This window comes from Spermophilus citellus (genome assembly GCF_964194105.1).
Source record: "Spermophilus citellus genome assembly, chromosome: 1".
NCBI lineage: Eukaryota > Metazoa > Chordata > Mammalia > Rodentia > Sciuridae > Spermophilus > Spermophilus citellus.
The window spans coordinates 165,010,904-165,032,359 of NC_138182.1; the positions used below are offsets into that span (position 1 = coordinate 165,010,904).

General features: G+C 31.8%; 1 protein-coding gene across 5 annotated transcripts in view; it reads left to right on the top strand.

The window, feature by feature from the left end:
- Positions 1 to 19,787, top strand: part of AP3S1 (adaptor related protein complex 3 subunit sigma 1) — an 89,876-nt gene extending 70,089 nt beyond the window's left edge. For 2 of the 5 annotated variants that reach the window (XM_081293538.1, XM_081293535.1), the window contains exons 5-6: positions 10,431 to 10,538; positions 19,167 to 19,787. In XM_081293538.1, coding sequence (XP_081149664.1) covers positions 10,431 to 10,538; positions 19,167 to 19,295 — 237 coding nt within the window. In that variant the 3' untranslated portion in view covers positions 19,296 to 19,787. Of the gene's footprint in view, positions 1 to 10,430; positions 10,539 to 13,419; positions 13,461 to 17,872; positions 17,921 to 19,166 lie in introns of those variants that run through there. The other 3 variants (XM_081293536.1, XM_081293537.1, XM_081293539.1) reach the window with 3 other exon arrangements.
- Positions 19,788 to 21,456: the final 1,669 nt, after the last annotated feature.

Below are 21,456 nucleotides of genomic sequence, written 5' to 3' on the forward strand. Positions count from 1 at the left end.
ACTTAGACTAATAATGGCAAAGTTGGATAAAAGAGAAAGAGCTTCTAAAAGCACCTAGAAATAAAAGATAAATTTCCTTCACAGGAGACATAATTATTAGATTGGCAACCAATTTCTCAGTAGCAGCAATAGCAGTTAGAAGACATTGTGTTCAATGAAAATAACTGCCAAATTGTGATTCTGGAATTGACAAGAATATCTTTCAAGAATATGGAGAAAACAAATAATGAGGAAATATGCCACCAGTAGGTCTTCACTAAAGAAAATTCTAAAGTGGGTACTTTGTACAGAGGAGGTCAAGTGATGAAGGAGAAGCATATTAAAAGATGAAGAGTAAAGAAAGAGTAAATCTGTAGATAATCTAACTGAACCCTGATAGTTATAGCCTTTGTGCAATTAAAACAAGCAAAAAAAAAAAACTGTAATGTTAAATATAAGTGAAAAATAACACATAAGCTAGAAAGTGTAGAAATAGAGCTGGCATATTCTGAGGTTTTTGTTTGTTTGTTTCTTTGTTTAATGGACACCTGTGTCTTTCATAATAAATAAGCAGCTCTTCAGGATACAGAATAGAAAATAGAACAGCTTTCTAGTTTTTTTAGTCATACCTAAATATTTTGCATTTTCAAATTTTATCTGTTACTTTGAATTGTTCCCCCTCTGCTTTCCTTCACTCAGTTATTAGTAAATGTCTTCATTATTACTATTGCCACTATTTTATATATTTTCCCTTGCTATTTTTTTTTGAAAATACTACCAGAATTTTGATAGAATGATAAAATATAGTCCTAGATTTCTTTTGAATTTTTTTCAAAATCTTTATACCTTGGAGTTTCTTTCATAATATAATACTCAATAAAAATATAGGGTTTTTTGGGGGGTGGGTAGTCATCTTTTACTAGATCCTTTTAAATTGAATTAATCTCAAGATAATATTAGTCAAGGGGTTGGGAAATTTAGCTCAGTGGCAGAGCATATACCTAGCATGTGCAAGATCCTGAGTTCAATCCTCAGCCTTAGGGGAAAAAAGATAATATTAGTCAAGTTACTTATAGAACTGATTTTTTTTTTTTTTTTTTTGGTACTAGAGATTGAACCTAGGGGCATTTAACTACTGAGCCACATCTCTAGCCCTTTTTGTATCCTTTTATATTTTATTTTGAGACAGGGTCTTGCTAAGTTGTTGAGGCTGGCTTTGAATTCATGGTCCTCCTGCCTCAGCCTCCCAAACCCCTAGGATTATAGGAGTGCATCACCATGCCCAACTTAGCAAACACTTTCTTAAAATTAAAAAGATAATTAAGTGTTGGGCCCAGTGTGCATGCCTCTAATGCCAGAGGCTCAGGAAGCTGAAACAGGAGGATCTCGAGATCTCAACAACAGCGAGGCACTAAGCAACTCAGTGAGACCCTGTTTCTAAATAAAATATAAAATTGGGCCGAGGGTGTGGCTCGGGGGTTGAGTGCCCCTGATTTCAATCCTTGGTACTGAAAAAAACATAATTAAGTAAAAATTTTGAGTTGTGTAACAGTTTGATATGTCCAGTATCTTCTTGGAAAACAATTACACTGAATTTTTAAATATTTTTTTAGAGAGAGAGGAGAGAGAGAAAGAGAGAGAGAGAATTTTTAATATTTATTTTTCAGTTTTCAGTGGATACAACATCTTTATTTTATTTTTATGTGGTGCTGAGGATCAAACCCAGCGCTCCGCGCATGCCAGGCGAGCATGTTACCGCTTGAGCCACATCCCCAGCCCTAAATATTTTTTTATTTAACAAAATTCAGGTAAAGATATTTGGAGATATATTTTAGAAACTAAACATTTTCTTAATATCAGTAGTGACTTTAGTAAAACCCAAAGACACCCATTTTCTTATTAATATTTTTCATCATAGCTTTTATTTCATCTGTTAACTCTTACAGAGCTAAAGACGGATGGAAAAATACCATATTTTGAGATCCTGAAATGCATATTTTATTCCATATTTTAATATTCTGAGGTTAGGGTACATATTATATTCTATAACTTGTAATGATTTAATTGGCCATATTTAATTGGTACAATTTTTTTTTATCATCGGTGGTAGCATGATTTTGAAGAAATACCAAAATATGAAGAAAAATATTTAGATCATTTACAATTGTAAATGCAAGTTTTCATTAATTATCAAATGAGTATATATGTATTAAAAACATTTATCATCAGATTATTTAGAAAGGTCATGACTTACAGAAGCAAATAAATAAGTAATTTAAATTAATAATTTAAAATAACATTTAGCTATTCTGTCTTAATAATAAAAGCAATGTGCTTTACTAGTTTTTAGAGTAGATTTACCACTCTGCTTTGGTCTCATTTTTTCTTAACTCCTATTTAGTTTCCTTGTGTAAACAAAATGAAATGTTCTTTGCAAAACACATCGTAAAATATTTATTGAATGCTTAATACAGCAGGATTATGTGAAGGACGTGACTTATCTCTGTCCTTAAATAGTTTGCTGTTGTTTCATGAACTTTAATGTCTGTTTGTCTCTGTCTTCCTCTTATCTTCCAGAATTTAAAAAAAGAAAAATTAGTGTTACCTAGTCAGATATTTTACTATTTTAAAATTACAACAGTAGTATTTTGTTTAGAAAGAGTCAAATAATACTGAAGACTGTTTGATCAAATATGAAATTTTCACCTTGTTCCCCTCTCCTCATACCTACTTACTGCCACCCACACTGCTTCTCTGAAGTTTCATCTCTTAAGTTTAATCTCTTAATGTTTGAGCAAGGGTAGGATTCTAGACTTTTTCTCTATGTTCTATGCCGTACTTTATTTAAACTCATCTATCTCTAGATCCTTTAATATCAATGCATAATGTTGTCTTTATTTTTAAGGCAAGTATTAAATAGAATGCACATACTGTATTTTGTTTGACCACCCCATAGTCAGGTGTTAAAATAGTAAAATTTTACACTGTGGTATTGAGGACCTCATTTTTAGCTAAAATTATAGCAAAGTGCATAGCTTTTAGGCTGTGAAAATGGGTAATAATGTAATGAAAGGAATCTGTATAATAGGATCTTCTACTTTTCTTTATCCTTTTTCAGATTCTTGATTTGGTCTAGTGGAGGGCTTCTGACTATTTAAAGTGAAATATATGTGATTAACTTTTGTTCTACTGTCCAGTGACCATGTATGTAGGCTTTATTCAAGTGTCTGGAAGCATTCCATCTAAATATTTAATACACATTATTTACTGATTGTGGGGTAGTGAAAACTAATTAATACAAGTAAATACCATGTTCATTTCTTTTGAATTTTAACTTAATTGATAAAAATAACTTTGAAAAGAAAAAAGTTTACTATTTATTAGATACCCAAAATGTGCTTTATATAAATATTAATAAAATAATATTGAGATCATTTAGTCTTTAAATATAGTTTTTTAAGCAGAAGTTTCCAGTTTCTTCATAGACATACTTAAAGTGGCATGCTTAATTTTTTTAAAGTAATAGGTGCACATGTTAAAAATTTTTCAAAAGAAAACTATAAAATAAAAGGTGTTTTTTCACTCAGTCCTTTAGTCTGATCCTTAAGATAAGTGCTATTAAAAGGTATGCATGGGTACATTTCCAAAACATTTCTGGACATATCCAAGTTTGTAATCATATAATTTTTAAAAAAAATCTCAGTGGGAACACATCATTGGTATTGGTTGATTCCATTGGTTTTTACTAAGTGGTCGTATTTTTAAAAATCTATAGATTTCTCCTATTTTTAGTTTTATGGTGATTAGAGTCCCCATCATATATTTTTGTATTTTTTGGTTATATGTTCTTGTCAACACAGTTTCATTGATCGTTTTTGTACATATATCAGGCACCAGTTTTTTTTATTTTAAGTCAGCTTCTCATTCTCTCCTTAAAATAGCATATTTATTTTCTTGTAGGAAAGAATATGTATATATGTGTAGTATGATCTCACTAGTGTAAATTAGTTACTCATACACACACATAATAAGTTTAGTAGGAGGATGTATAAGATACAGCTAATTGAATATCTTTGGATAGAGAGACCTAATAACAGATGCAGAGTGTGTTAGAGACTATGATTGTTGACACAAGTTTCTGTATGGCTTAAATATTTTATCATTTGCTTGTATTGCTATTTTTTTAAAACATAGAAATGAAACTCAGAAGTTATGTCTATGTTCAGAAGTAGCTATGTGGTGGGTAGATGGAGCATATATTTAAAACATACATACACAGTAGAAATACATTGTTAATGTGATATTTGCCATTCATAAAGAGCAGGCTGTGCCTTGTCCTGAGTTACTTCAATTTGAATACAAATGCTAAGGTAGAGTGACTTGGCACCTTGTTTGTGCAAGTAGATAACATCTTGATGTTGGGCACACAAAACTTATTGCATAGTCACAAGGCATAAGTCAAAGACTGATAAATAACTTACCTGTGCTAACAAATAGTTGTCATCTGTGAACTTACCAAATAGAATCAGGGGTACATAGACCCATGATTCTCAAGATCAACTAAAGAAAACAGGCATATGAGCTTATCAGGAACATCAGATGGATGATATGATCACCTCATCTAGAACCCATAAAAGGAGGTATGCCTGAGACTAGGAGATGGCTCACCCATCCTACCTTCTGGTTTAAGTATCATGGTCTGTGCCCAAAAGATCATCATGGCAATGAACTGGCTCTGTCCCAATTCTTCACCTCATTCCCCTTCCATTTTAATACTACTCACTTGGAAATTTCCCTCAGGACCCTTTTGCCTTGACATCTCACTCTTGGGTTTGGGTTTTCCCTTTTATATGAACCACCTACAGTGATTTCATTTGTATGGGCTCTTTGTTTTTACTCGCCTTTGTTTTTCCTATGCCTATTTTAAGTCTTTTGGCCATCTTACCCCTTTCTCAGCCTCTCTGTGGCCTAATAACAACTTTTTGAAGTATGATGTGTGAAGTATGAAGTATTAATGTTATAGATATTAGTAATTAAGATTGCAGTGGAATAAAGAACTTGTAGTTGCCATGGTCAAGACTGAGAAACTGAATATAATATGTCCAGTGACAGAAGAATTCATGTTCCAAGTGAAATCAGGTGATGAAACTGACATAGCTAATGAATTTATTGATATTCAGTAAATTTGTCCTTGTGGAAAGACAAACATATCAGTCTAGAACAATGACATAACTTTCTCACTACACTATTTTCTTAGATAATTGAGAACTTGTAAAAATTCAGAAAAAGGGTAAAAACTCATTTAACTTATCTTAGCTGAATATCCAAATAGTTTAACATATGAGTTTAATATAAAGATGTTACCACTCTGTTCTTTTTATTTCCACAAAAATCTGTTTTAAATAAAATTACAAACTACCAGACTCTTGTCAACCATATAAGTTAGGACTGAGCTAAAAGCACATCCTTTGTCATTCTCTTTCTCTTATTTAAATTTATAAAAATTCTTTCCAGTTCTTGGAACATGAATTCTTCTGTCCCTAGACATATTATATTCAGTTTCTCAATTTTTCCTCCTTGTGACATATATCACTATGGATACTATATGCTTAATAATACTGGAGTAGTCTTCTAATGAATAATTCTCATTTGGTACATGCTTATCCCCCTGAATTTTCATATTCTGTAATGTTTATTACCTCTTCATTAAGAATACTGTCTTTAGGCATTTATTATCCTTATAATTGTGATATTGTGATGTATAGTGAACACACACACACACACAACAAACACATTCAGATATATATACTCTTTGTCCATGAGTTCCATCCTTGACTTCAACCAGTTGTGGATCCAAAATAATTTTTATTGCATCTAGCATGTGCAAATTTTTTTTACCATTATTCCCAAAACAATACAGTATAAATGATTAACGTGACATTTGCATTACATCAATTATTATATGTAATCTAGAAATGATGCAAGTACATGGAAGGATGTGTAGGAAGATGTACCTAGATTATACTTTTACATTTTATTCAAAAAACTTGAGTTTCTGCTTTGGTTTCCTTAGGTGTCCTGGAACCAGCCTTCTCCCCACCCCACCCCCAGGACACCAAGGGATGACTGTATTTGGTCATGGTTCTCTTTTCCTGCCAAATAGCTCTTGTAAACCTTGGAATCTCCAGAGTGATGACTGCCTTTTGTATATTGGTAAGATGACTGGTGCCCTGCAGACCCTAGTTACCTTCAGGATGGGGTGGGGAATGGTCATCTGAAAGACCATACATAATCAGGGTTGATAATTTCAGCTTAGGAAGAGAGACTGAAGTTTTAGTTGATCACCAGTGGCCAAAGATTTAGTTAATCTTGCCTACATAATATAGCTTTTATAAATGCTAAAGGACAGGGTTCCTAGAACTTCCAGATAAATGAACACATGTAGGTTCCTGGAAGATGGCGCACGTATAGTGGGCAAAGCAGCTCTGCAGCCCTTCCTGTACTGTTAACTCCCTGTCCATCTCTTAATATCTTTTGTAATATTCTTTATAATAAGCCAGTAAGTATAAGTAAAGTGCATTCCTAAGTTCTGGGCTGCTTTAGCAAATAGTTGAACTCCAAGAGAGGGTAGTGAGGAACCCCAGTGGTTTTAGCAGCTTTTTCACTGCTGTGACTAAATGACCTGACAAGAACAGATATAGAGGAGGAAAAGTTTATTTGGGGGCTCACAGTTTCAGAGGTCTAAGTCTAGACAGCTGGCTCCATTTCTCAGGGCTTGAAGTAAGGCAGAACAGGGCGAAGAGTATGACAGAAGGAAGCAACTCACAAAATGATCAGGAAGCAGAGATATACCACTCTCCAGGTGCAAAATATATACCCAAAGGCACACCTCCAATGCCCCACCTCCTCCGGCCACACCCTATCCACTTTCAGATACTATTAATCCTAAGGGATTAATTCACTGATTGGATTAAGACTCTCATAATTGTCATTTCTCCTCTGAACTTTGTCTCACACATTAGTTTTAGGGGGACACCTCACATTCAAACCATAACACTCAGTGTATAGTCAGTCAGTCAGAAGCATCTAAAATAGAGGGCTGATTTGTGGAACTGAACCCTTTCCCTTTAGAATACACTGAGCTCTGACAGTAGATGATGTCGGCATTGCATTGAATTATAGGACACCCAGCTTTGTTGTTGCGGAATTCATGCTTGCTTTGATCATATGGGAAGAACTACACCACCCACCCACCTATCTAACACACACCCACACACACACACACACCCCTATCTTTGGTCACAGGAGTGTAGTTGAGATTATAGGAATAATAAACTTTGTCCCTCCTCCCCTTAATAATAAATAGGATTATGTTTCTTTAAGGATATAACTCACTGGACCCTACTTTTCTATTTTCTGTCTCTTCTGGATTTCTAAATTTGCTGTCCTAGTTGTTTTTGCCTTTGCCTTGAGAATCAATTTGCATCTTAGTTCCTATCACTTAAATTGACACATATTCTTCAAATTTCTTGGGTATTACCCCCATTTTTAGGCCACCCATATTCTAAACCTCCTTGATTTTTCCTATAATACTGAAATGTATAGTTTTTTTGTTGTTGTTTTGTTTTTTACTAATCTATCACTTGTGTTGTGGGATGTTTCTGGAAAAGCAGTAGTGCAATGTATAAAGGTATAAGAAGGTCATGAACCCACAGAGAGACTGAGCTAAGGAGGTAGGGAAATTGCTGCAGTTTTATAAGCCTATCAATTGTGCTTTCTCATAAGAATTTGAATTTGTTTTACAAAGAAAAGGGGTGGTTCTACTTCTAAAGCAGAAATTTTAATGAATATCTATTCATTGGCTCTAGCCTTTCTGAACACTTTTCCTCTACCTATTAGCAATTAATTAAGATAATTTTATTATATGTTTAATCACCTTGACCTTTAATCAATTAGCTATATCAATTACAATCATTATTGTTAGTGAAGAAAGCAGGGAATTGGACTTGGGTAGCTTAGACTTAGGTTTGAATTATTGGTTTGCCAAATACTAGATCATGTGCCTCAACTGAACCAAATGTGAGAATAAAATCATATCACGTAAGTATAGCATCAAAACATTTCTTTAAAAAATGATATCTAGTGCAGTATTGATGGTAGTAGAAGTGATAGTATTTAGCACTAGTTTCAAAAAAAATTGTGGTTTCTGATTTGATTTTATTTCCTGGAAAAAAGTAATTTATATAAATCTTTCTTCAAAATTTGTACATTTGTTCTTCTTTGTAAAAGGAAAAGTGAGTAAACGATAGGATAGTTTTAGTTTGAAATCTTACACAAGAATTAAAATTGAATAATATATTTAAAGCTTTTCTTAATTTTTAAAAAATACGTAATAAGTCCTATGCTAAGCGCTTACATGACTCATTCATTTAATTGTTAGGCTAACCCTAGAAGATACCTATACTGTTTTCATCTCTATAAACACTGTATTGTTTTTGTCTGTTTTGTCAATAAGGTAACAACAGACTCAGAAGTGATGTGACTGCTGAAGTTCATACAAATAAGTGGTAGAGTCAGTATTCATACCTATATAATTTTGGAGTCTGTACTCTTAACCTTATCACATTATGTTTTTGAAAAAAATTGTAGCACTGTATACTATCTTATGGAACTTATTTCAGCTCTGAATTATTTAATTTTTGTCCAGTAAACACTATGAAAAAATATCTGGGTTATATTTTTACTTTCTAATGGAAGACACTATTTTTAGTCATTTTCAGATATATTTATAATAAAAGTTCTGAATATTTATATGTAGAGTGTTTTGAGGGTACACTATTAAATTACTTACAATAAAAAGAAAATTCTTTTTTTCCCAGTGTGTTCATTGTTTTTTAAATTGCCTACAGTATAATATTGTAACCTAACAATTATTAACTAAGAATCTGATATAAAAAGCCTTCCTATATCATTTTTTGAGTATTAAATATGACATTATTATAGGTAGGGGAATTACTGCACTTTTATGAGCCTTATCAGTTGTGCTCATAAGAATTTGTTTTACAAAGAGAAGGGGTATTTCTACTTCTAGAATAGAAATTTTAATGAATATCTATTCATTGGCTCTGACCTTGAATGAAATATCATTTTGATATTATCATAATAGTGGTACAGTAGCTCCTCTTTTCACACATGTTCCAAGGCCTCCCAGTAGATGCCTTATACCACAGATATTACGTATGTTGGTTAACTTTCTATCACTGTGACAAAATAATCAATTAAAAAAGGAGGAAAGGTTTGTTTTTTGCTTACAGTTTTAGAGATTTCAGTCCATGAACACTCAGCTCTAATTTTTTGGGCCGGTGGCAGCATGATATATCATGATGAGATTGTGTGATGGAAGATACCTCTTTACCTCCTGGTGGCCAGAAAGCAAAGAGAATAAGAGGAAAGGGCTAGATCCCAATAGTCCCTTCAAGGGGGTACCCCTAGTGACTCAACCTCCTTCCAGGTGGCCCTACTTCCTAAAGGTTGCATCATCTCCCCAAAGTGCCACAAACTGGTGCCTTTAACATATGCCTTTAAAATGTGGAACTTTGGGAGATAATCTAGATCCAGATTACATACTACATTTTTCATATGCATACATTCCTTTGATAAAGTTTAATTTAAGATAAATTAGGCACAACAAGCAGTTAACTATTATATTAAAGTAATACACTTATAACAATATACAGTGATAAAAGTTATTATGGTAACACTCTGAAAATATACTGTACTCACCCTTATTTTTTGATAATGATAGATGACAGTGCCTATATGATGAGATTTAATGAAGTGAATGATGTAGGCGTTGTGACGTAGCATTAGATTACTATTGATCTGTTGACCTGAAGTCAGAACTGTTTCAGGTGATCCTGGATTATAGAGTCGTCATAATGTTGGGTGGGTGGCATAATACAGCATAGATACACTGGGCAAAGGGATGATTCACATCCTGGATAGGATGAAGTGGAGTGCCTAAGAATTTCATCAGGCATACAATTTTAAAGTTACAAATTATTTCTATAATTTTCCATTTAATATATTTGGACCAAAGAAATCTGCAGGTAACCGAAACCAAGGAAGTGAAAGTATAGATAAGGGAAGACTACTAAAGTTAGTATTTATCAGTTACTTTGTTTCAGGTATTTCCATGGATTTCCTCATTTAATCCTTTCAACAGTCCTTTGTAGAATGTATATTCTTGTTTCTGATTTTCAGCCCATTAAACTAAGACTTAAAGAGCTTATATAACTGCCTAAAGGTTCACAGGAGTGATGAAAGTGGATTATGAGCCCTCAATTATTTTTACTACTTATAAAATAGAATCAGCAGTTTTGAAACAAAAGTTACTGAAATTATGAAACATTTGTGAGATTTTCTTTATGTTTTTGTATTTTTTCTTTTAGGTTCACAATATTCTTGCAGAAATGGTGATGGGGGGAATGGTATTGGAGACCAACATGAATGAGATTGTTACACAAATTGATGCACAAAATAAACTGGAGAAATCTGAGGTAAGAAGGGAAAATTTTGCTCTAGTTAATGACGGTTCTAAGCATGATCATAAATAATGCATGGTATGTAACTTTCACCGTTTGTCGTTCAATATCACCCTTTAGGTACAGCTGGTTTGTTTATTCAGGTTTTAGAAATGGAATATACACATTTTAGTATGTTAAATGTCCTGTGACTATTATCCAACAACTAGCTTTATGTTATTATTCTTTTAGCCACAATTGTAACTGCCTTGGTTAATAAACACAATTCCAAATTCTTTCTGGAAAGGGAAAGGAGAGGTGATGGTATTCTTATGAGGAAGTAATATTTCAGATTATGTGCTTGGAAAGTCTGAGTGCACACTGAAAAAACAAATTCAGTACCTCAATTTTTAGATTCTGGACTTTCTCAAAGGTCACTGAAAAATTAGTTAAGCCACATTTTAATACATTGATGCAGATATTTATGATTTTTATGGCATTATAAAAAGAAAGTTTGGGTTTACTTTGCTAACTTTGTGCTATTTGATTCAGTGTTAGAATGTATGAATTAAGGATACTCACACTTCTGTATTGTATAAAACCCTACTTTACTTTAGAAATCTAGTGACTATTTCCTCAAAAACTAGGCTGAATGTCAGCAGAACATGTTGTGGCTAGGCCACTCAAATTCACATTATTTCGGTGCTGTCTTATTATCTTAGCCAAAGTTTAGAAAGGTAAAGTGTCTTGATATCTCATTCAATGCTGTATTAGAAATTTCATCAGAAAATTTTCATACTCTTATATTTGATACTTCTACTTTTAGCTCACATGTTTGATTGGTTTAAAGTAAATATTGCTATAAAAGCAGCAAAGGATTAATTAATACACTAGCATTAATGTACAAAAGGTGAGTTCTGAAAAATTTTCTGTTGGCATTTTAAAGAATCAGTTTGACACAATTCTGGCTCATTTGAATTATGGAAATAAAAGATGATGGATTAAAATAAATTTGAGGGTTAGCAACAATTGAGGCTTTCTGAAAAACCCTTTCCAGAGTTCTTAAAGTAAAAATAGTCCTGTATTTCTCCTCATCTAAAGTCGCTAATTCCCATTGACTTTCCTAAGGGGAGAGGCTTGTAGTGATGACAAAGAGCTTAAACTTAGGAATGTTTTAAGTGACTGTATATATTTTGTATGTTCTGTAGCCAGTTTTTAAAATATTGGAGTTTGAATGAAGAAAGCATAATGTAGGGTAATAGAGAAAATTTTGTTTTAGAACAAAGAAAAGGACTCCAAATATTTAGTACAATTGAATATACTATTTAGTATAGTAAAAGACTCATTGCAAAATCTACACTACAGTTTGTAAAGTCTTAAAATGACAATTTGAAATGTATGTAAATTACTAAACATTGCTTCAAAAAGCTTGTACAGTTATAAATTTTAAATGCAAAGGAGCAGTGACATGATTCATTAATAATAGGTGTAATGTGAATGAATAATTTGTGAATTTTGTATAATTATCTGTAAAAATATATTGACCACTTGTTTGGAATTTTCACATTTTTAAGTACTTACCTCCTCCCATTGGTGGTGTCCCCCCCCCCTTTTTTCTTTTGCTCTTTAGCGTTAACTATGTATAGTTTTTACAGTATTATAGGTATTTTCTTTTTGATTGTCCACTAAAAATATTTTAATAAAGCAGTTTTTCTTATCTATAAAGAGCAGTGAAGTGCAGTTTACATTTTGATGGGAATATTATAGTTATGAAATTGCCCTAACTTAAAAAATATTTTGCAGAAACAGCACTATTTAAATAGACACTGGTGCATGCTTCTATTATTTATCTACTGATCATATTCTAACACATATAACCAGTTGTTATCTGTGACCATATTAGTTTTTCTTTTTGTACTTTAAAGGAAGGCATGTTTTAAATCTGGGAATAAACCACAAAGTTGTACATTTATCAAGTGTTTCTCTACATAGGGTACCTGCTAATATTTTAATGATGAAATACCTTTTTGTGTGTCAAAGTGAGACCATTTAGTCCTTATCATAGTTTAAGAAATAGTGTTGAAAAATATGTCAACTTAACGTAATCTTCCAGCAATGTTTGTATTTTTAAGTATGTTTAGATGGCTGTGAGCTTTATTCCAGACACATTGAAATGAGAAAAGTTTTCATATATTTTTAATTTTTATTTTACTTCAACTGGTTAGATTTATCAAGAAATATAACTCTATAGATGAACCCAAATTATTTGAGAGCAAAGTATAGACTTATTAATCTCTTACCAAATTTGTTATAATTTTTATAAAGCAAAAACTGAAGAAGAAAGAAAATTAAAATTCTGAATATCATGATTGATGAGAAGAACTGATAATTATATTTTTAAAATTCTAAGCAGTTCTTTAGGAGTAGCATTCATCTTTTAAAAAACCACTCTGAATATAATGTGGATTTATCTAGGTGCTTGTCAGAAATAAAAGATTTTATTACATTGGTTCAAAGGTCATACACTTCCAGTTTAATTCCCAACACCTAAACAGATAAAAACAAAGATCTACCAGATCCTCAAAGAGGAGAAAACAGAAATACTCTGAATGTATTTTCATCTATTCTGGTTTACTATAACATTGGGATCTTGGGAGAGGAGGGTTTAAACTGGGAGGTTGGTGGGATTTGGTAAGTTTAAGAGGTACTCAGGAATCTGCCTAAAAATGAAATGACTCTCTGGGGGCGGAGGTAGAGGGTGAGGTTGGGGAGGCTTGTTAGCTTTTATATATTTCATGTTATTCTTAAGATGGATAAATGAGTCTGAATTTAGTCACTATTTTTTTAAAAAAAATCAGTCCTCTTTTTTTCTGAACATCCTGATCTTTCTAGCTCTTTCCATTCTTCTCTCTTACAGACCTTTATCTTTCAGTCTCCCAGACAGGACAGGTAGACAAGGTATTGCTGACTTTGAGAAAAATGTACTTTACCAAAGGGAAAGCAAAATGATGTCAAAGGCAATTAATCATTTAGGCCAGACTCAAAAATTCTTTGTGTTAATGAACCCATATAGTCCCTGTAGCCTATTTTCCATTCTAGTTTCTCCTTGTAGTTTCTTCATCTTTTATTGGACTTAGTGTATTTTACTAGTATATCATTGATGTCATGTTTGTTCTGTTTTGTCTGCCTGCATTGTAAAAGGAAAGTTTAAATTTTTTTGTTCCTTTTTAAAATATTGTCATTTAACTGACAAATTGCATTTGTAGAAATGACAATTTACTTTGTATATTTTGAGCATGATGTGACAGAACCAATCTTAATTTAACTTTCAAATGTTTTATCCATCTCCAAATTAGGATTCTAACATAAAATTGCCTGCTGGGTTTTGGAAGCTGTGAATTTAAAAACCCAAAGCTGAACTTTTAGAGTTTTGCATACAAAGTGGGAAGCAGTAAAGTCTTAGAATAATGACTGTTAAATAGTACTTCTTCCCCCCAAAATGGTTTTCAGTTCCAAAGTCTTAACAGAATTGCCTTTAGAGTTTTTGACCTGCAAGTGCATGTTAATAGTGGCCAACAAAAATTAAAATCAGAAATCTCTTAAAACTTGATGAAGTGCTCTAAAAATAGGATTAAATATATTACCAAGAAACACTGGATTTCTGCTGTAGCAAATCTTCTGACATCCAAACATATCCTAATTAGAATCAATTAAATTTCTTGAAGCTTGAAAAGTTTTGCAAAGTATATTGGCAAATATTGGAAGTGTTTTTAATAGAGTCCTTGCTTTACAAAATTATTTTTTCTTCAGTTTTTTGTATATGTTTCATACCATAAATTAGAGTAAACTACATTTTTGAGAGTTCTGTGTAGATGGTGATGAGCAGTTTTTTTGGCAACAAGCAATTTCAGGAAAGGATAAAAATATTTATATGCCTCCAATAAGAACTTTCAGTTGAAAATACCTTACTTGAGTCTTATGGAGGAAAAAACAGTTTATAAATTTAACAAGGTAGGTTATCCAGTTGACTAATTAGAAAAAACATGAGAATTTGGCATGCTTTTCAGCTACTGCATTATTTGTGTTTTGAGAAGTAGCAACATACAGGTGGCTTTGTAATATCTTAGAATAAGATTATGGGCTATATCATGAAGCTGGAGTACCGTTTTTGGTTCCAGTGTTCAATTTTATTTTGTCTCTGTTATGGAAAATACTTGGTACCCTATTCACTCTATAAATTGAGAGCACTGCCAATTTCTATGTTGTAGTATTTAGTTTATATTAATCTGCAATTTTCTATCAAAGAAACCATCAACCACTTGGATATGTTACAATTATTAATTGGCTTTTTAAAAATTCAGGTATTGATTTCAAAGAGTAGAGAGTAGGAAAAGTGACCTTAAGATAAAGATGGCGGGAAGGTCAGCCATGAGTTGATTCTGCCCCTCTCCCTTGATGTGCACATTTATGTTGTACTTCTACAGAATCATGGTGAGGGACCCTTAAGATCCATTTACGATCAAACTAGTTGTAATAAATCCAGGAATGTCATTAGTCTGCTATATTTATTTCACTCATACAGGCAAATTCTGTTAGAAATTAAAACTATAACTGAAGATAATTTATAAAATGACTAGTAATTTTTTAAGATTTAAAAATTTTTGAACATTCTAATTTTGATAAAATTGTTTATAAAATCCTTTAGTTTTTGCTCACATCATCAACATTTTTAATGTGTTTATAATTACAGTGTTAAAGCACTGTCTTTGAAGTACAGAACAAGCCTATTGTAAATCCTGATTAAAAATTATTATGCCTCATATTCAGAAATTAAAACATTGAAATTTCTGTTTTGCTCAAAAGCATGCATTCAAAATCTGACATTATTTTGTTAATGATTTTGAGTCTGAAACCATTTAATATCATATTTATTAATGTTGGTGTTCTTTCACCTTCCTGTTAGGTCAAACTTATGAATACGCACTTAGCAATTTCCAGCAGAAGGTTGAGGAAAGAATTTAGTATGTACAAATGATTCCAGCTACCATCTTATTATACTATATTTCAAGCTTGCAAAAACTATTTTAAGGTGGTAGATGGTATTTTATGTCTTAGATGAAATAAGATTATTAATTCCCATTTCCCTTCAGGAAAGTTAATTGCTTATTGCATGAGGAAAGGGGAGCTTTCCAGTTCTTTGAAATATATTTTAGCAATGCTGCTTTTTCAGTTTTGCTTGCTCATATTTTGTTTATTTTTGGGTCTGGCAATTTAAAAAGAAAATAAAAAACAAATCATATCCATCCATTACTATCTTTGTGATTCAAGTGCTTGAAATTTCCAAGAGTATGTCTGTATAAGTCTTCTATCTGTTTGGCCTCATTTTGGTATACTTGCAGACTTCATTTTGTTTTCTTTCTCTTAATTCTGTTAATTTAATCTCATGGGAGAGAAAACATGCCCATTCTTTTATATACTGTACTTCATTCTTTCATCCAGTTTCATACTCTTAACTGCTTTGGATTCATATATTTGTTTTTGTTAGTGGAGTTGCTGCAGTTTACCTGCCATGGTGGTGCTCAAGTATAACAGACGAAACAAGTTATTTCTCTAGTAGAATTTCATTCTTTTTCTTTTTGCTTTGTGTCAATTATGTAATCTTAAATCTTTAAGAACTATGTTGTACTGTCAGGAATATCTTCCTTTATATTTTTAAATTGTGTGTACTACTAACAAGTCAGGTAAATAATTTCGGTAAATTTTAGTGTTAAAAAAGTTAAGTTTTAGTAAAAGTTATCCTATTGCTCTGCATATATCTTACTAGAAAAAAAATTTAACCAAGATAAAAATTACTTTATACCTCAGTGTTAGCAAATGGATTTTCTAATCACAGATTACTTCCTTTACATTTTATTCTTTAATAAAAATGTTTCAGACTTTACTTTGATGGAAGTCTGAAAACAAAATTTGTTTCATGACCGTTCTGGTGTTGATTGCCTGAGTAACATAGTCCTTTTTTTTTAAGCCATAGTTTTTATATATCAAAATTGACAGTTTATTTAAGCATCTGCTTTCTAATCAACAGTCTTTATTTTTTCTTCTTCACATTTAATATTCTTCACAATATGATTTCTTAAAATGTCAAATAAAACTTAACATATGTTATAATATTTAAATTTCTTACTACTTCAATTTATGATATACTACACAAATGTATTGAACATGCTTGAGAAATAATTTGATTCTCTTAATTCATCTGCGTGTTCTAAATAGTTCCCATCCTTTGCATGTCTATGGCTTGCTGCTTATGTTTAGAAGAATTATAGATTGTTGTATTTAGAAACTTCTGATTGTATATAATAAGAACATGGCACATACATGCTATTTAAATCAATTGCTATATTGAATTTATATATTCTTATTAATAATCCACAACCAAACTCCATTTTTAGTCAAAAAGAAACAATTTAACCTAATGAAATAACAAGATAATTTTTTTTAATTCTCATTTTCCTTGCTTAAGTTTAGTTTAGCTATACATGGTAAAGGATATTGTGGAAAATAAGGCTTTATGACATTTAATTTAATAGTAAAATATTTATGTTTTACTATTTATAAATGTAAACCATAAAATCCAGTAAATACACACCTACATATTCTTTTTCACAATAACATCCTTTAATACTTCATAACTTTTAAAATAATTATGTCCAAATATTTTATCAATATATTCTATAGTCCACTTATAATTTGTATCTTTATGGAAATTGCAAAGTGAAAATATTGGCATTTTATTAGAAAAATTACAAAATCCCTTTACCTGGAAAAATGATGCTAATTCCATAATGTCTGCAGTTTGTAAAATAATTTTTGTTCCTTTGGCAGACAACATGCTTTCTGGTAAAAGAATGTTTACAGGGTGGTAAACCTGTTTGAGCTGAATTCTTCTTTGATCGTAGTCTATTCTAAATTTTGGTAGCTACACCTTTAACTTGAAATGATTAAATTAAAGAAACTTTTGAATATGGTGCTTACTACCCTAAGTATACATTTTTTGAAGGAATAGGAGGGAAGTGGGGTATTACATAAATTTCTCTGCTTCAGGTAGGTATAAATATAGAAGTCAATCGAATTTTTAGTTGTATATTAAGAACAGCTAAACTCCATTAAATAATAAAAATTGAATTATCCAGCCCTGCATAGTCTTTAGTTTGGGTATGGAGTTTTTGATTCATCTAGATAACTCTTATTGCCTATGTGCACCATATCTATTATTAACACTATTTTACTAACTTTTCTATTTCCAATTCTGAATTGATGATCCATGGCTTTTATTTCATTGCTTAACAATGTTTGTATCCTTTATTCAGCAAATAGTTTACACTGGCCTATTTTGTATCAGTCAAGATTTTTCTCAGGTAACAGCTTTATTATTATTATTATTTTAATTAGCAAAAGAGGTAGGATTACATAAAAGAAAAAATAAAATTATGAAAAGGGACTTTAAAAACTACGTAATTTCTCATACTATCTTACATATATGTAATCTAAACAAATTGGAAGATTTGTTTTTGTTAGTACTTAATTTTCTACTTTTGTGCAAGATGATACCACTGAACTCTCTTGAGTTGTTGGCTTTGCTTTATTATATTGAAGTGGTGCTATTATGTTTTACTACATAAAAGTGCTGAAATTTTATTGGTATATAAGTTATACCTGAAATATGAATGCTATTGATTTTCACATTCAGAAAAATTATATACATGAATTTTTCTTTTATTTTTAAGCATAGTTTCTTCCAAAATTATTTCAAAAATTTTAAGTATTCCTGTTAAGTGGAAAGCCAAATATTGTGCACTAGTGGTACTGACTGAAAATTTTAAATTTCATTCATTTACATATGCTTTTCCTTCTCTATAACTGTATGCTACAAATTAAATATGATGTTGAATCTATATAAAACATTTTTAATCATTAAAAGTTTTACTAATGCATTAAAGTTAAAATCTTTTGTTTTTTGTTTTGCAGTTTCATCTTTAGGTAAAACTTTTATCTTTGGATTCAGACTTCATTTAAAAATCCTTATTTTTTTTTCCTTTTTAGTGTTCTAGAAATTTTATAAAAGTTTAGAAGAACCCCCACAATTTAAAAAAAAAAACAATTTTGTTGTTTTGAAATGTTTATAAGGGTTTAGCCCTGAATAATGAAACTAAAGTATAATTTATTAATTTTTTGAAGCACATATTGATAATAAATGCCATTTTAAAAGAAAAAAATCATGATTGTTTGCAAGAGATGTTTAATAAGGAAACTAATGTAAATTATGCTCTGGGCTTATATGTCACTTAAATCAAAATATAGGTAAAGATTTAGCTTTTGTTTTGTGAATATTGCCTGTCATATCTAGGTAGTACCCATTAATTTGTATTTAAATCTTTACATTGTTATTATTGCATGTATTTACTGTATTTTTAAATGTGTCAACTGTTTTCTCTTTATAGATTAGTATTCAGAGTAACCATCTCATATCAGTTCAAACTACCATCTGGTTTCTAAACTTGTTATGTGAAAATCTTTTTTCATTGTCTTCCATTATAAGTGTTTTATGATGAACTACACCTGAGTTGTACATTTTCTTTTTCTTTTATTTACTTCTGTATGCAGGCTGGCTTAGCGGGAGCTCCAGCCCGTGCTGTATCAGCTGTAAAGAATATGAATCTTCCTGAGATCCCAAGAAATATTAACATTGGTGACATCAGTATAAAAGTGCCAAACCTGCCCTCTTTTAAATAAAATATTAAAAAGGCCACTCCCAGGTAAAATCCAGGGGGAAAAGTCATCTAAGTTTACCGTGCAGTTGTTTACCAAAAATAGAGGAGGAGAGTTTTAACTTTTGCTCTTGGATTTAAGTCAAGGTACTGTATAGAAATTGTGTAAAATCAGTATGGAAGTTCAATGTTGCTTTTCTTGCTCAGTGGTTTAAAAGAAATTGAGTAGTTCCAGTGTGATTTTTTTTTTTCCTTTTTAAAACTGCATTCCTATGCCCACCTAAGGCATGCCTCTGTGTATTGGCTATTACAGTATTTCGAAAAGTAAGATATTTCTTTAATTATGTACAACCTAAAATGTTTGGTGTTTTGTATGGATCATCAGTGCAGCATTCCTAATTCTTTCTGCTATTTGTCACAATTGTTATTTAAAGAACCAAGTGTGTATTGCATGAAAACATTATGACCTTTTTCTCTTAGTTTAAATAAATTCCAAGGTAACTGGACTTCTAAAGCACCTGTCTGTTTCCTGATATCTACTTTAGCAATAATTTTTTTATGACCCTCTGACTCAACAAAGTAAATAAAAGTATATTTTATCACTGTTAAGCAGTTGTTAATGTTGATTTATTTAATATGTTATCATGCTTTTGATATTTAGAAGCTCACTAATTTATTCTGAAACTTGATCATTTCATAAGTCAAGGGTAGTGCATTTTAGTGTATTTTACGTCTTATTTACTGTGTAAGATGAGATCTACAGTGGGAGATGACAAATCTTTTTGTAAAATGTAAATTAAGAAAACGTAAAATCATCTTTACATAATAGCTTTAAACCTTACTTCTCACTTTTTCTTGCCCAGATGATGGAAAATAATTTCAGCAAGTACCGATTTGATTTTGAACACAAACCCTTTGTAAAGCTAAACTAATTCTTTTAAGTCATGAAACATATATTTTAATTTCTCATAATTGGCTCATAATTTCTTATTTGGTCTTATCTCAGGAATGCTCTTTCTCTCTCTCTCTCTCTCTCTCTCTCTCTGTATGTATGTATGTATAAATTAAGGAATTAGATCACATGATATTCAAGAGGTTGACAAACCCCCACGACTTCAGGATGAGTAGGTAAGTCAAAGACCCAGGATTGCTGACAGTGTAATTATAGGCAGGCTCTAGGCCAGGAAGAACCAATGTTTCTATTCACATCCTAAGTCAGGAGAAAGACAATGTTCCAGTTCAAAGCAGTGAGGCACAAGAAATTTTCTTTGTAAGGGAAAAGGGGCCAGGCTTTTTGGTTCAGACCTTCAACTGATGGGATGAGCCCACTCACAGTAGGCAGGGCAGTCTGCTGTAGTCAGACTACCAACTTAAATGTCAATCTCTTCCAAAACTACATGTATAGGATCATCCAAAATAATTTTGGACCAAATATCTGAGTACTTTATGACCCAGTCAAGTTTACACATAAAATTAACCATCATAGTATGTTATCAGTTATCTTAGGAAAAACGAAGAAATATATGTTTATATTTTTTAAATGGAAAAATAAATGATGCATATTTTAATATCTACCTATCATGCAAGGGAGGAAGATTGGATAAAAACTAAACTTATCTGAAAGGGCCTTATTTTGGAATCATTTTAATATTTTACATGATTAGTAAGCAAAATTAACTTTTCAGAAAATAATCCCTAAAAATTGGAAGCAAAGCAAATGAACTGAACCATTCAATAAGTTGGTTCCCAGAGGATATTTTACAAGATTTTAAAGTACTGACTCTGTACCAATAAAGACAAAAAAGACCTACCCTGCCTTCTCCATCTTCCTCCCTCCCCCAGAAAAAAAGTTTTTAGTAATCACAATGTCAATGGTATTTTTATTCTGAGACTATATATGTAGGTGGTGGATTGAGGATAAGGAAAAAGTACATTGGTGTCTATAAAGGGTGCTATTGTGTATATCCATCAGGACTGAGGCATTCACACCTCTGCTACTGGCAGTGAGTACTCAGCTGATGCCGCAGTCTTGGCTGGGCACAGAATCACGAGCCACCACACAGCTTTGTAGATTCAAACAGCAATTCTTTATTCCCGAACTCACACCGGCCTCCACACACGTTCTGGGGCAATCCCAGTTCTGCTGCCACCCAATTCACCTACTCCACGAGGCTTTTTTCCCAAAG